The sequence below is a fragment of the Argopecten irradians genome, chromosome 1, assembly GCF_041381155.1.
Source record: "Argopecten irradians isolate NY chromosome 1, Ai_NY, whole genome shotgun sequence".
NCBI lineage: Eukaryota > Metazoa > Mollusca > Bivalvia > Pectinida > Pectinidae > Argopecten > Argopecten irradians.
The window spans coordinates 10,865,550-10,882,176 of NC_091134.1; the positions used below are offsets into that span (position 1 = coordinate 10,865,550).

The 16,627-nt window shown below is 35.1% G+C and overlaps 2 protein-coding genes across 3 annotated transcripts; one reads left to right on the forward strand and one right to left on the reverse strand.

The window, feature by feature from the left end:
- Positions 1 to 8,547, forward strand: LOC138317401 (mitochondrial coenzyme A diphosphatase NUDT8-like). Of its 2 annotated transcripts, none has more exons than XM_069259040.1 (5): positions 1 to 127; positions 2,952 to 3,612; positions 4,562 to 4,694; positions 5,748 to 5,834; positions 7,828 to 8,547. In XM_069259040.1, the coding sequence occupies exons 2-5, from the start codon at positions 3,275 to 3,277 to the stop codon at positions 8,050 to 8,052; spliced, it is 783 nt and encodes a 260-aa protein (XP_069115141.1). In that variant the 5' UTR covers positions 1 to 127; positions 2,952 to 3,274; the 3' UTR covers positions 8,053 to 8,547. The 2 variants fall into 2 exon arrangements, with proteins under 2 accessions (XP_069115141.1, XP_069115149.1); XM_069259048.1 differs by having other exon boundaries at positions 5,751 to 5,834.
- A 719-nt stretch (positions 8,548 to 9,266) lies between these two features.
- On the reverse strand, positions 9,267 to 16,040 carry LOC138317394 (elongator complex protein 5-like). The gene is made up of 8 exons (XM_069259027.1): positions 15,884 to 16,040; positions 13,664 to 13,724; positions 13,129 to 13,209; positions 12,582 to 12,802; positions 12,189 to 12,367; positions 11,825 to 11,920; positions 10,940 to 11,040; positions 9,267 to 9,402 (listed from the first exon to the last, which is right to left on the reverse strand). The coding sequence occupies exons 1-8, from the start codon at positions 15,936 to 15,938 to the stop codon at positions 9,300 to 9,302; spliced, it is 897 nt and encodes a 298-aa protein (XP_069115128.1). The 5' UTR covers positions 15,939 to 16,040; the 3' UTR covers positions 9,267 to 9,299.
- Positions 16,041 to 16,627: the final 587 nt, after the last annotated feature.

Below are 16,627 nucleotides of genomic sequence, written 5' to 3' on the forward strand. Positions count from 1 at the left end.
CGGAACATCTCGGGAGTGTTCGTATGTGTGAGCAAAAGTTGGGTGGTTTACATTGGCCACTGATTCTGAACTGGCTCTAAGTTGTAAGAAGATCTTGGCTGTTGGACTGGTTGAACCGTTTGTAAAAGTAATTATTTCTAGAAAAAATCTAGACGGATCTACATTTTTGATACGGGTCTAGGAGGCACGTCTGAAAATGCTCCACCGTCGACAGAGCATCGTTCTGTCTACTCACAGGGCCTCATTACTATTGATTTGATGATATATATAAGATAGGTCACGTCTATTTACACACATTACATAGACGTGACCTATCTTATATATATCATAGATAGTAACGAGGCCCTGTGGTCTTCTCCTACACGTGTATGAGGTCTTATTCCACCTGATTACATTGGGTGGATACGTCACACGACGCAATGTTAAAAAGTATCTCGTCGTGTTAACCTCTAACATTGTTGGAGTACGTTCTGTCAGGGTCAATAACTGTTAAAGTCCCAACAAGTATTAACTCCCCAATAAGCTAAGAAGGCTACCACACAGCATATTATTTATTAGAAAGCAATGATTGGAAAGCTTGACGAATTGTTCTGTTCACAGTTAGCTGCCATAGTTCTTATAATTAAGACAATTCATTTTTGAAGAATGATGTTTTTTATGCTTTCATATTCAATGTAAAAGATAATCAACTGACTTCATGATATTCATGAAAGGGCCACATGGCTATTTTTCAGAAACAAAAGATAAAAGTCATAATAAAATTTATAACGATGGCCAAAGGTTAGGTTACAACACCAAACAAGTTGAAGTTTTGTCATCTGGCGCCGCGCTGTAATAGTCAACTTGCGCATCGTAATTATGACGACGTCGGGGAAACATAATATGACCTACATCATGAAAATTAAACGTTTTGTTTATTTTAATAGAGTTGTTCAGAAGATTTTTTTTTAAATCCTGTTGTAAATTGTAAATCAAACATTGAAACATAGCTAGTCCAACTTTTCAAACAAGCCAACGTTAGCTGACATTGTAACATCATTGCTGAGAATACTATGTGACTACCATAACAATGAACATCTTTCCGGACTCTTCAAGAATAGGTCATGAACTTTCTGACTTCTGTTTGGCAACGATCATAACTTCGAAATGTCTTAAACTGACAGATGACCAGTTTAAATTGAAAGCAAGTTTACAAGCATCAAATTTCAACAACTGCTATTCTAAAGTTATCAATATTCTTTTTATATAGCTTAATGTTAACTACATAGATACTTTACAATATCGGGGTCAAATCTGACTTGAATTTTTGCTGCTAGCTAGTTATAGAAACATGTTTCTGCTAGTTATACGTATACATTTAGTGTGACTTTAATGTATAGCATAAATATATAGATATATATATATATATTTATGTTATAAATATGTTATTGACAGAACCTCAAGCTCCAGTGATATTACTTATCATTTGGACAATATATTCATATTAATGTAAAGTACATTAACTTCTATACAATTGAGTGTATATATATTCTGAATTTGCATATTACAAAGTTATCTGCACTTATACCCACCCGCAAGGGAGCTAACTCTGTAATATGCAAAGACAGAATACGAACACGTAAGATCTGATAAACACTAAATTAATTGTTTTTGTTGTCTACACAATCAGTTCTTTATTCCATAAACAGTAGGGCTTAATTTCCTGGGTTTTTTTTTTTTTGTGGGGGTGGGATGATAATGTGAAGTAAGTAACTTTTGTTACTGAAGAAGAACACTCATTCATCTGCTGCTGTTAATAGATAAAAATTACCATTTGTCGAGTATAGCATCTTTATAAATGTCCATGAGTCCAAATGAAATAATACATTCGCAGGTAGTTGGCCTCATTATAAGTCTGGAGACTTGTGGAGAGGCATGGATGTGGCTCCAAGATTTCTTTGTTTCCATAGGGTTTTTAGCTCACCTGGCCCAAAGGGCCGGTGAGCTTATGTCATATGGCGCGGCGTTAGCCGGCCGTCGTCTGTTCGTCAACATTTCCTTTAAATTGCTACTAGTCATAGAGTTCTGCATGGAATGTAAGCAAATTTTGCCAGAAACATCCTTGGGAGAAGGGGAACAGAGTTTGTAAAAATTTTGACTCTGACCCCTCAGGGGCAGGAGGGGCGGGGCCCAATAGAGGAAATAGAGGTACCGGTTAATCCTTTAAATTTTTAGTAGTCATAGAGTTCTGCATGAATTGTAATTTGGCCAGAAACATTGCAGTGTTTTTCCTGGGCATTTTGGGAAATTGCCACCTGGTGAAAATTGGGAAATTTTGTGCGATAAAAGTATGAAATGAAAAATTTTAACAGTGTTTATGGAAATTTTGGAAAAGGTAGAAATAAACAATTATCCTTCTCTAAGAATCAAGTGTAAGAATGTATACTAAAATACGACGTTCAGACTTGGGATTTCCAGAATTTTTTTGTTTCGTCACACAAAATAAGCATCAATTCACTGATTTTGGAAATTTAGACATAGATTTAGGAAAAAATAACAAGAAATACATTTGGGAATGGGGCCATATTTCGGCCCCAAATATATATATAGTCAGGAAAAACATTGCATTGATCCTTTAGGAAGCAATAGAGTTTGTCCCAATAGGGAAATTTGAGGAAAATCTTTTAATTCCTTCAGAATTGAAACAATGATCCTATATTCAGAACATTAGTTGGCATTATGATAACCAGGTGAGCGATACAGGCCCTCTGGGCATCTTTTTATTGCATGGCTGTCGTTACAGAATGCTCAAAACTTGTGGGGAAGGAATGTAGTTAATCCAGGCACTTGAATGTATTTGTCATGGATGTATATCATGTAGTATACACATACATTATGTAGATGTACAGGTTTATTTCACATACAAAAAATGTATATTATTTGAGTTAAATGTTTTTTCTTTGTTTTTACAGATACATGTAGAAAAAAAAATTTTGAGAGGGAATGTAATTCACCTTTCGAGCCCAATTGATATTGTATATGGAAGGCATATCAAACTACAATATTAGGACATACAGAATACTACATATAGATCAGGTGGATTATCAGCGACATGAAAAGAACTTATGACTTATGTTAGTTCTCTTTAGTTCAGTCAGCTGGATCTATATGGATAAATAATTATTTTGTGGAAAACTTAGCAATCAACAGACTCAGCTGGAAAATGGAAAATAATTTGTCACACCTACCTTAACAACGAGATCAAGTGTTATAAAAAAATATTATAGGGAGAACGATGTCTTCTTTTGTGATACTGAAAAATATCAGCAGAATACCTATGTTAAGAAATACCTCATTATTCAAGGTGAACACAGCCGGTTACATCAATATAAAACTTGTAACTCAATATCGTAACCTCTCCAATGTAAATCCTGAAAACATTTTCTCAAATGAAAATAAATCCAGAGTGGAAAAACAACTTTCATCTGTACAACGGGTTAAAACAGTTGTGCCTTATCAAGAGAATCCTAAAGATGCTGCTGTCCTGATGCCACTGTGTTATGTTAACTACGAACCATCTCTGCTGTTCATGGTCAGATCCTGGAAAGTTCCGGTTCACAAGGGCGAAGTATGGTAGGTCTTAGATATATCAGCCCAATATCATGTCCAGGAAAGTTCTGGTTCACAAGGGTGAAGTACAGTAGGTCTTAGATATATCAGCCCAATATCATGTCCAGGAAAGTTCTGGTTCACAAAGGTGAAGTACGGTAGGTCTTAGATACAACCGATCGATCAGATCCTGGAAAGTTCCAGTTCACAAGGGCGAGTATACGTAGGTCTTTACTTAACTCAAAGACTTGCCTTTTATCTACACATATAGAAACATCAACTGCTATATTAAAAGAATATTAAGCTGGAGTTAATTGTTAATTAGTGGCTAATGAATTTTAAAATTTTGTTCTAACTTCACCTTCAGCATGATGACATTTTGCTAGTTTTGAATTTTCACCTCTCAGATATGACTCATTATCAAACAAATAAAATTTTAACAGTTTTCAATTGAAAGATTTTAAAACTTTTGTTCTGATGATGACATGCCCAATGTGTCAGAATTATGGACTGTATTTAGATTAACAAAATACCCAGCTATGGTTATCTTTTCATTTTGACAATCTGTGAACTTATAAGACTGGACTTCTATATTCCTTGTGGAGTTTACTGGCTGGTTTTACACTAAGCTTCCTAAAACCTTTTACAAGAGTGTCGGAGCTCACACACCTTGTTGGTAAGATACCTGGAAAGTGGCAATACAAATTTGTAATAGTAAAAACAATACATTTCAATACATCAGTTTCAAGATCTCAAAAAACGTGGATGAAGTACGAATTACCGTTTATTAGTTACGCCTGCCAGTGATTACGACATAATTTTTTGATGCGGTTCTTGTGACGTGAAAATCACTGGGGCTGGGACTAATAAACGGTTTTGTATTGTACCCACATTATTTTGGGATCTTGAAATCCAAGTTTTGGTACTATTCTTTAGCATACACTTAATGTTTGTATTCTCCTGGCTCAATCAGTTTTCCAGGTGGTATGAAGGACAATGGTGACCTTGACCTTTGCCAGACTGCCTTGAGGGAGACGTTTGAGGAGATAGGACTTCAGTCAGAATCTGTCAACATTTGGGGGAAAATGCCCAAGATCCCCAGTAAGGTAAGATCCCATTTATTAATTATTTCCTATATTTCTATCTTATCAAAAGTGATACAAAAGTTGGTATGTAATTTTTGTCTTTACTCTAATAAAAAGGTGAAGATAGGTTTTATGTATTTTAACAATTCTGTCTTTTTATGATTACTGGAATTTTGTTGACAAAGTAAATGTTACTTGTGAGTTTTATTTCGACCACTAACCAATAATTTGATATAAACTTGCATTAAGGTCAAGGTTTTCTTCTTCTCTTAAGATCTGATCAGACATGATCTGTCATTACAATGTTAAGATCTGGTCAGACATGATCTGTCATTACAATGTTAAGATCTGGTCAGACATGATTTACCAATACAATGTTAAGATCTGGTCAGACATGATTTATCAATACAATGTTAAGATCTGGTCAGACATGATCTATCATTACAATGTTAAGATCTGGTCAGACATGATTTATCAATACAATGTTAAGATCTGGTCAGACATGATCTATCATTACAATGTTAAGATCTGGTCAGACATGATTTATCAATACAATGTTAAGATCTGGTCAGACATGATCTATCATTACAATGTTAAGATCTGGTCAGACATGATTTATCAATACAATGTTAAGATCTGGTCAGACATGATCTATCATTACAATGTTAAGATCTGATCAGACATGATTTATCAATACAATGTTAAGATCTGGTCAGACATGATTTATCAATACAATGTTAAGATCTGGTCAGACATGATCTATCATTACAATGTTAAGATCTGGTCAGACATGATTTATCAATACAATGTTAAGATCTGGTCAGACATGATCTATCATTACAATGTTAAGATCTGATCAGACATGGTCTATCATTACAATGTTAAGATCTGGTCAGACATGATTTATCAATACAATGTCACTAAACATGGTCAGCTAGGACACAGATCTCCTGTTAAATTCTATCATAATTTATTTATATGACCTCACAAAATCATGTGGGAGATGTTGTTATTGAAAGATAAACATGCTACATGAAATTAAAACAGATGTTTAAAGACATAGGTATGTTTCAGAAGGATGGTAAAATTGAAGTTACACCGTATTTGGGATTCTGTGGAGACATGGATAATATATCTAAGCTGGTGTTGGATGAATCAGAGGTAGGTTAGTTACTAAAATTAAACTAAAAATTATTATATTTCATTGTAACCATCTGTAATGAGAGATTTTTTAATGATAAATGTTATGTATTTTGAGTATGTAAAGCACACATACATCTATAATGTAGATGTGAAGTTTTCTGTTGTAAACACACTGTATCTATTATAATATTAGATGTAGGTAAGATCACCTGGAAAAATAGGGTGTATTATCTGTTGTAAGATTAGAAGTAGATTATCTCCCCCTGGACAAATACACTGTCTGTTGTAAGATTAGAAGTGGAATATCTCCCCCTGCATAGATAAAAACACTTTATAGTGTAAGATTAGAAGTTTATTATAATTATCTCCCCCTGGACAAATACTATCTGTTGTAAGATAAGAAGTAGATTATCTCCCCTGGACAACTATACTATCTTGTAAGATTAATAGTATATTATAATTATCTCTCCCTCAATTACACTGTCTATTGTAAGATTAAAAGTAGATTATCTCCCCTAGACAAATACACTGTATGTTGTAAGATTAGAAGTGGATTGTCTCCCCCTGGACAAATACACTGTATATTGTAAGATTAGCAGTGGGCAATCTCCCGTGGACAAATAATACAAATTATATTTTGTAAGATTAGCAGTAGGTTATCTCCCCATGGACTCAACCATTGTATAGGTTTGACAACTGCCAATAAAAAGGTTATTTAATCTGGTCCAGTCCTATAAGTTAACCTTTCATAGAACATCAAACTTCAACTTTGTGAAGAAAATAATTATGGTGTAATTTTCTATTGACTTGTGAGCTAGTGTGATGCCTTCTTCATAGAACTTCTGTAAATTAGGATTATAAGGCCTCAGAAGTAATTATTACTGTGCTACATTAGCAGTAGTAGGCACCAATAGTCGAGTTCTAAAGACGACATCATTATCTGTCAAAAGTCTTTTGAGCTACAATATTGCAGCTAGGTTGGATTCAATAATAACCCTTTGAAATATTGGGCCTTAAAGGGACAATTCATTCTAAGAGAACATTAAAATTTGTACATATATCGAAAAAACCCAAGTTCTAATGGAAATTAGATCAGTCGGTTTTACTGTGATATGCCTGAAAAGCCCATGGTGGTGACATATGTGTGAAATGTTCAAACTCGCTCGCTGTCCGCCATTACACACTGTGGTCAAACTTCTTGTATGCCGAACCCTGTCCCTTGCTCGTAGAGTAATGCAACTTTTGTCTAAAACTGCTCAAATCGCTCTGACAATAGTGTGTTTACCTTATTAGGTGAATTGTCTTGCCTAAAAATCATTTTATCACCTTCTCAGTGGTTATGTAGTTCATTTGTTTAACGTGCGTTACTTTGGCTCGGGTATGGGTACAGCGTCCATATTGTACCTGCTTAATCGTATTGATCAACGATTTGATATTTCAACGATATTAATTAAAATACTTAACAATGTCGAGGAATTTGTCAATGTTTTACGTTATATGTTTCATAAGAAATGTAGAACAATACATTTATGCTATATTTGGCTTCTTGGTTATGTAAAAGAATTAGCCTGTGTGAATTGTCTCTTTAAATGGAATTCATTTATAATCGCAAACCTTACAATACATCTTTCCACAAAAAAATAAAGAATAAGAAAGAAAAATCACATGGGTAACAGCAGAGATTTATATAGTATTTTTTTTCCAGGTGACATAATACACCTTTAATATATGTTTACATAACATGATAGTGTAACTTCCACAAGAGCACTTATATAGATGTTCACAGAAGTAATCAATATACCATGTAGATGCCTTGATCTCTGTATAGAAACAGCTTAATATCTTATCTATTTGGTTTGTTAAATTTTAGAGCTTTCGTGCCAACACGAAGTACATATGTAAACCAAAATATGACCACATCCAATAAAATAATTCTGTATCCTAATTTACAGTATTACCTCCCTTTGTAGACAGGAAACAATATTTATGTCTATGATTTTTGACTTGCCAGGTGGATGCTGTTTTCACCAGGACTATCACCTCTCTGTGTGACCCAGTCAATGTTCGATCAACACAGTTCACCAATGGTTATACTCTGCCTGTGTTTTTAAGTGGCGAGTTGAGGATTTGGGGAATGACAGCGGTTCTGTTACACCAACTACTGACAGTCCTTGCACCAGGAATGTACAACTTCAAACTGAGACATAACCAACCAATCAAGTCCAAATCATCTTGATGATAATTCTATGTCAGTGAATTATTGTTCATTCCAAAATTGCCAACTGTTGCCCTGAAATGTACCAAAGTAATTGATCTTTGTGATATTATATTGTTATGTTTGTTTACCAAATGTTGTGATATAATAGCCCTACTTATGAATAATTAATGATGATGTTGAAAAATTACCAGGTATATCGGCATATAGACCGTATCACCTGCTTCTTAAAATGAGCTTCTTTTCTTTTTATTGTCGTTTATTGATAATCATCTTTCTCTTAAAATAGCTCCTTTTCTTTTTGTTGTTTTAAAAAATGAGCTCATCAATTAACCAAAAACAAAAGGAGCTCATTTTAGAAGACAGATGATTCTGTCTAACCTGCATACCATAGTTGGGGTTTTTTTCAAATCAAATTATGCTTCCGAAATCTGCAGGAATAAGTTGATTTGTTTAAATATATGTTTATAATGTACAAGACAATTGCAATGACTGTGAAATAAATTTTTATTTTACTGTTGGTCTTTCGAAGTTGTATACTGGTACAAGAGAACATTATTCAGAGAACAAGATTTGAAAAACAAGATTTGTGTAAAAATCTGTCTCTACTTATATTAAATGGGACAAGTAATGAAAATTCATTTAGTATAAAAAAATGAAATAAATAAAACGTCAAAACTGAATTCTATTCTAATTTGAAATAGTAAGGACATTAATTTAGAGATGTAATTTCTGACAAAATTGTAAACGAATGGTCATCATTCTGATCAACAATGCTAAACTAAATTACTGCCTTACTTATAAAACCTTCAAGGTTAGAAAGAAACTGTTTAACATATTTTGAGAGATCTACTAAAGTTTAATCAGATACAAAACACTGTAGGGTCATTAATGCGTTTCTTTATTGATTAGAAAATGATTCCAGCTTTTTGGGTTTGATTGGTTTAATATTCAGATAGGGTCGTTTAAGGACATGCTAGGTTTATAGGAGGAGATTAGCCAGAGTACCAGAGGAAAACCGTCAACCAGTGGTCAGTACCTTCCATCTGCTTCACTCACTAGAGAGTTGAACTCCGAACCCAGAAGCTTATGATAATTGGCACAGTAGAATTACATACTCTCATTATTCTGACCCCACCAGGATAGTGACACATATTGCAAAGTTACAGTAAATTCACAAAAGTTTTAGACACCCGAAAGAAAGTTGGATTACAGTAAAAAGACAAAGGGAGACATTGATAAAGAAACATTTAATTTAGTAACAGTTGTTAAACATCTAAATCGTCATCAGGATCTTCCTCGTCAAAGTCGTCGGCCTCGTCTGGCTGGTAAAATATCTTCCCCTCGCCTGAGGACAAGGTGGCCTCTATCCTAGAAACGAAAATGACATATAACTACAAGTAATTCTCGGTATACAATAAGTAGTGGTACACCATATGGCTATCTGTTTGATGTTCGACAGTTACATTTCTAAATTTCATATAGGAGGTTATTTGAAATGTCTTTTGGCCGAAATTCATATTTTTTTCCCGAAAAGAGAAAAGTATGATCGTCACACAAACTTCCCATTTATTAATACACTCTGATTAACCTGAAGTTCTTGAGTCCTTAATATTCATTAATGCGACCAATTACTGAAAGAAAGTGTGTGAACCAAAAACATTTTGTATTTATTCGTGCTAAATCTGTGTCATGCACCATTCAGTAATCTACTGGTAGATGTTACAACACTTGTTATCAATTTTGTAGTACTTGCTTTTAAAGGGACAATTCAGTCTAAGAGAACATTAAAATTTGTACATATATAGGAAAAACCCCAGTTCTAATGGAAATTAGATCAGTCGATTTTACTGTGATATGCCAGAAAATCCTATGGTGGTGAAATGCGTGTGAAATGTATGCTTGCTGTTCGCCATTACACATTGTGGTCAAAAACTTGTTTACCGAACCCTGTCCCTTGCTCGTTGAGTAATGCAACTTTTGTCTAGAACTGCTCAAATCACTCTGACAGTAATGTGTTTACCTTATTAAGTGAATTACCTTGCCTGAAAATCATTTTATCACCTCCTCAGTGGTTATGTAGTTCATTTGTTTAAAGTCTGTGACTTTAGCTCGGGTATGGGTACAGCGTACATATTGTACCTGCTTAATTGTATTGATCAACAATTTGTAATTACAACGGTATCATTTAAAATTCTAAACAATTACGTGGAATTTGTCAATATCTTATGTTATATGTTTCATAAGAAATGCAGAACAAATACATTAATGTCATATTTTGCTTCTTGATTATGTAAAAAAAATAGCCTGAGCGAATTGTCCCTTTAAAGCTGACATGCTATAACCAAGGAACTATATTTAATATAAGTGAGAAGGATTTGTCATAATGCTTAGAACTTCAAAACTTTGCTGATATCTAATATGAATGAATGCAAACTTAAGTGAAATCAACAACTGATAAATGGTTTACCAACATAATGTATAAATGAATGCAAATTTAAGTGAAATCCACAACTGATAAATGGTTTACCAACATAAATGAATGCAAATTTAAGTGAAATCAACAACTGATAAATGGTTTACCAACATAATGTATAAATGAATGCAAATTTAAGTGAAATCAACAACTGATAAATGGTTTACCAACATAAATGAATGCAAATTTAAGTGAAATCAACAACTGATAAATGGTTTACCAACATAATGTATAAATGAATGCAAATTTAAGTGAAATCAACAACTGATAAATGGTTTACCAACATAATGTATAAATGAATGCAAATTTAAGTGAAATCAACAACTGATAAATGGTTTACCAACATAATGTATAAATGAATGCAAATTTAAGTGAAATCAACAACTGATAAATGGTTTACCAACACAGTGTATATATAATGCCCAAACTCACTTCTGCTGGTCGTACGTATACGGAAGCTTCACCTGGCTCCTGGCCCTCTTCTCCTCCTCTGTCAAGGACAGGTTGAAGGTCAAATTTGCAGCAGGATCCATCTGTAATCACAATCATCGGGAGGTAAACATATACAGTAAACCAACTAGACTTCACAACTTTTGATTTCATGATTTCCGTTTCAAAACAAGTTCGTAGAAATTAATATTTTGAAGGATAAATGCCAAGTTGCAATTTCTTCATAGTAAGTTGTATAATAAATATAAGTCCACTGTGTGTACCATGAGGTTTTATATTCCTATGGAACCATATACAATGTCAAGAATGATGCTTCAGTACTTCATTGTAACAGAAAGAGTCAGTGTCGAATGAGTGAAATATAAGTGAACATACTATTTCACCAAGGTGGGCCCACATACCAAGTATGAAGTTCCAATACTTTATATTATAGAAGAAAGAACAAATCTTTTATTAAATAACTATGTATAAACATGTGTAACAAGTGCGAAATTCTATTTCTGGTTTTCGTTTGCGACACCATCTCACGAAGGTAAACCCACATACCAAGTATGGTATAAGTTCCACAAAGTACAGAAGATAGACCTGGGACAAGGACAGATGGACCCAATACAAACCTTCCTGTACATTTCCCCGAATAAACGATGTATATATTGCAAAGTTCATCATTCACAAAACTTCCCTTGATTATTTCATTTCAAAATATTTTAATGGTAATACAATAGATATAAACAAAATTATAATATAGATCATAAATAAAATAAATTACAATGTATTAACAATTGGATTAGATAACAGGCAAAGTCTATACAAATCCTTTCCGAAATTCCCTTGATTATGAAATAATTAAATGTACATTTGTATTACCTGTGGTGTTGGTTGTTGTGGGGTTGTATCTACGACCGCCTTTAATTCAGTGAGATCGTCAATCTCAAAATTCTCACTGATGTTGAAGTGTTCTTTCTGAAATAAAAATTTTTTTTATTTAACAACCATAAGGACAACCAAACTATCGTTACATGCAGTAAGTTTTGCTTTAAACCAACACCAAATTAGAAGTTGTAAATGATCATCTTCAATCTAAGTTTCTGTTTCAGTGTATATTACATGTAATACATGTATTTCATTTCAAAATATTTTTCATTTGATTTAATAGGGATTGGACAGCAGGCTATGCCTATATAAGCCCTCTCCCTGATGTAATATGTATATATGATTTTAGGTTACTCGCTATTCTGGTTATTTTTCCAGAAATCTTTTTGTGTAGAGTATTGCAGCAGAATTCATGTCCTTCCGACTGTGATGGTGATGTTTGAATGACCGTCGATGCCGTGTGTTCTACCAAAGTCAGGCTATTTCCGTCATGAAGATCCCGATGCAACAAGGCAACAACTTGTTCAACATTAGCTCCTGGAAAAAACAGAATAAAATGGTTACTCAGGCACTGTTTTAATTGTGGAGAAAAAAATCACACAATTTTTGACACAGAAAGATAATCTGCGACAGTATACAATATGAAAAGAACTTTATCTGCTGAATCTGGTGTAAATATGACTAAGAAATCAAACCCATTGAATAAATGACTTAAGAATAGTAGGCATAGACCATACAGAATGAGACATACCAGTGATGGTGCTATTGCAGAGTCTGTGTAGAGTCTGACATGTGTACGGTACAGGTCGGAACAGGAGGAGACAACTCAATGAGTCAATCACTACCGCCACTTTTCTTTCTTTATTCAGATTTCCTTTCGCCGAGATCTCTTTCAGAAGGTCTGATTCCAGACCAGATGTGGCGGATCCATTCCATTTCAGGAAATCATTTTGAAAATTATGATGAATTATTCTACAAATATACCAAAGTAAAAGTGTGTATAGTAAATAACATTATACATGAATCATGAATATGCCCCCAAACAAATATATTTATATCTATAGTAAAGAAAGCTCAAATCAAGATCATCAATAGTCATCTTTAAAAATAAAATACCTTTAATGTAGACAGTACTAAAAAAGTAAAACAGTTAACAGATGTTACATTTACAATATAGACACATTTACAAAGACAAATAATAGACAGATAAACGTGCATATATTATTAACTTGTAACAATGTTTAGGTTGAGTTAACATTTTATTTTCTATCACCTGTATTGAGGATAACATTGCTTACTTTGTCTGTGTATCTGGTGCTACCTCCTTTAACATCAAGTGTGACTTTGGATCAAATGTCAACACATGTACCTCATCCATCCTGTAAAATATTAAACCAAAAAATAAGGAACAATAGATATGTTTTCACAATAATAGATTCCTACATGGGTCTGCCTTGTAGAAAGGGATAGTTTTACTTGAGTTGACTGGATGGTAACAGGTTTTAACTGGTCACCATAAGGATTGTCCAGCTCTGACAATGCAATCAAGATGTTTCGAGAATATATTATATCTTGTGTGAAGAATAGCATAAAAATTGTAAAGTTGGTATTACAAGAAATTATTTCATCTTGATTTCAATTTTTTGTTAAACTGTTAAACTTAGCCTAATCACACTTTGTAATTAGCAGGGAGTCTTCTTATAACGCCTGGAGAAGCTGGATTTGGCCTGCTGCTCCTATACATCCTAGCTGTTATGCGCTATTTTTGATATGGGACAAATTCTGGCATATCTCCTTACACTGGCCATGATCAGATTGGCTTATAAAAATTACCTTTGAGAGAGGCTGAGAAGGAAACATGATAGCAATCCTCTTCCTGGCTCTTCAACCGAGTCTATAATACACAAGAAAAAAAAACCCAGTAAACTTTAATTGTATTCAATGTTTGTTTCTCTCTTATTGTCAATATACCATCCGGTACATGTATACGTATGTTGGTTAGTGATTTATTGTGTTACGATTCAATAGCCATAGTTATTTAGCACTCTGGTTAGTCAGAGACACAGTATTGCTGGTAAGTCAGAGGTCCACTATAGCTGGTAAGTCAGAGTGAGACCCACTATAGCTGGTACGTCAGAGACCCACTATAGCTGGCAAGTCAGAGGTCCACTATAGCTGGTAAGTCAGAGTGAGACCCACTATAGCTGGTACGTCAGAGACCCACTATAGCTGGCAAGTCAGAGACCCACTATAGTTGGTCAGTCAGAGACCCACTGTAGCTGGTAAGTCAGAGACCCACTATAGGCAGTAACTCAGAGACACACTATAGCTGGTCAGTCAGAGACCCACTATAGCTGGTAGGTCAGAGACCCACTACAGCTGGTAAGTCAGACCCACAATAGCTGGTAAGTCAGAGACCCACTATAGGCGGTAACTCAGAGACCCACTATAGCTGGTCAGTCAGAGACCCACTATAGCTGGTAAGTCAGAGACCCACTATAGCTGGTAAGTCAGACCCACTATAGCTGGTAAGTCAGAGACCCACTATAGCTGGTAAGTCAGAGACCCACTATAGCTGGTAAGTCAGACCCACTATAGCTGGTAGGTCAGAGACCCACTACAGCTGGTAAGTCAGACCCACAATAGCTGGTAAGTCAGAGACCCACTATAGGCGGTAACTCAGAGACCCACTATAGCTGGTCAGTCAGAGACCCACTATAGCTGGTAATTCAGAGACCCACTATAGCTGGTAAGTCAGACCCACTATAGCTGGTAAGTCAGAGACCCACTATAGCTGGTAAGTCAGACCAACTATAGCTGGTAAGTCAGAGACCCACTATAGCTGGTAAGTCAGACCCACTATAGCTGGTAAGTCAGAGACCAACAATAGGCGGTAACTCAGAGACCCACTATAGCTGGTAAGTCAGACCCACTATAGCTGGTAAGTCAGAGACCCACTATAGCTGGTAATTCAGAGACCCACTATAGCTGGTAATTCAGAGACCCACTATAGCTGGTAAGTCAGAGACCCACTATAGGCTGTAACTCAGAGACCCACTATAGCTGGTAAGTCAGAGACCCACTATAGCTGGTAAGTCAGAGACCCACTATAGCTGGTATGTCAGAGACCCACTATAGCTGGTAAGTCAGAGACCCACTAAAGCTGGTAAGTCAGACCCACTATAGCTGGTAATTTAGCCCGAGATACTCTGGCCCTGACACCAGACTTAGACATTATGACAGATAGATGTCTGGTTTAGGGCCAGAGCGCAGTAGTACTCAAAAACCTGGAATAAGCCGACACCGTTTGGTATCGGGCCAGGTACTCTCCGATTCAGACTGACCACCGAGAAGCACCACTAACCTTAGTCTATTCAACAAATGAATATCATATCTACCCAAATATAGCAATCCGTCGAGATTAAAGATGATTTGCATACTATGAGAAAATGGCGACGATGACGAGGGATATTTAAAGTTGTGGAAAAGAAACTTCTGTGTTGGCACAATAGATCGTGCATGGTGATGAAATGGATGGCTATGAGTAGATAAATTATTCATTTGTTGAAAAGACCAAGGTAATTGGCGATTCTCGGTGGTAATATTTTGTAAGTAGTCTGAATCGGAGAGTACCTGGCCCGATACCAAACGGTGTCGGCTTATTCCAGGTTTTCGAGTACTACTGCGCTCTGGCCCTAAACCAGACATCTATCTGTCATAATGTCTAAGTCTGGTGTCAGGGCCAGAGTATCTCGGGCTACTGGTAATTCAGAGACCCACTATAGCCAGATAGCTGGTCAGTCAGAGACCCATATAGCTGGCAAGTCATATAAAGTTATGATGTTTTATTCTTTTACATGTTACTTGTAGCTGTGCTCTCTTGAGGCTTTGCCTAAATTTCATATTAAAATGCACTAACGTTACATGGTTTTTACACGTTACGTGGTGGGACTTCACGGGCTGTGATGCGACTCTGTGTGAGGTGTTTTTTGATTTTGTTAAATTGGAAATAAATTTTCAACAGGACATGCACTTTAAAAAATAAACACAAACCTTCGATTAAAGAAATTGCCGACTTTTCTCTTCCTTTTATTAGATCTCCAAGCATCTTTTCCTGTGGACTAGCACTAGCGGGTTACGATCTGGGCGCTGACATATTGCTATCCCGCATAAAATATGTTTAGCGTGATCGTCAGCGCTTGTAACGCAGGGGGGTGTCTAAAATTAGTTGACTACACAAAATTAAACGATAACGGTGACGGAACCTGGAATTTTCACGTATTTGACAAAATCGTGTATCACAAATTTATACAAAAATGCCAGATATATGTACTATATTGGTATTACCTATTTACAAAACTACCCGGCATTCAGTATTTTTTAGAAAAAAAATCTGAAGTAGCTTTTGATAGGTAATTGTATTCACCCAAGAAATTAATTTAAATTGTCTTCAAAGTTCATTCACGGTACATTGGGACTATGCAGTTCCATGAGTCAATGCACATTTATTTATTAGTCTAATCAATCAATATATTTAGGCTAATTCCGTAACTTTATCAGGATTCTGATAATGATGTATCATAGAGTGGTCGCTTCATCCGGAAAAGTTAACAAAGTTGTAGGTTTTAACATTAGTATGTACTTCCGACGAAATATTAAAAAAACTATTATTCGAGTTGCTATATTTGATTGGATTATGCGAAATAAATTTAATCAATTTCTTTTTATCTATTTTAATGATTATGTGTTTTATTTATTTTTTCTGTGTAAAGGTAATTTCGACCAATGAGCAGCAAG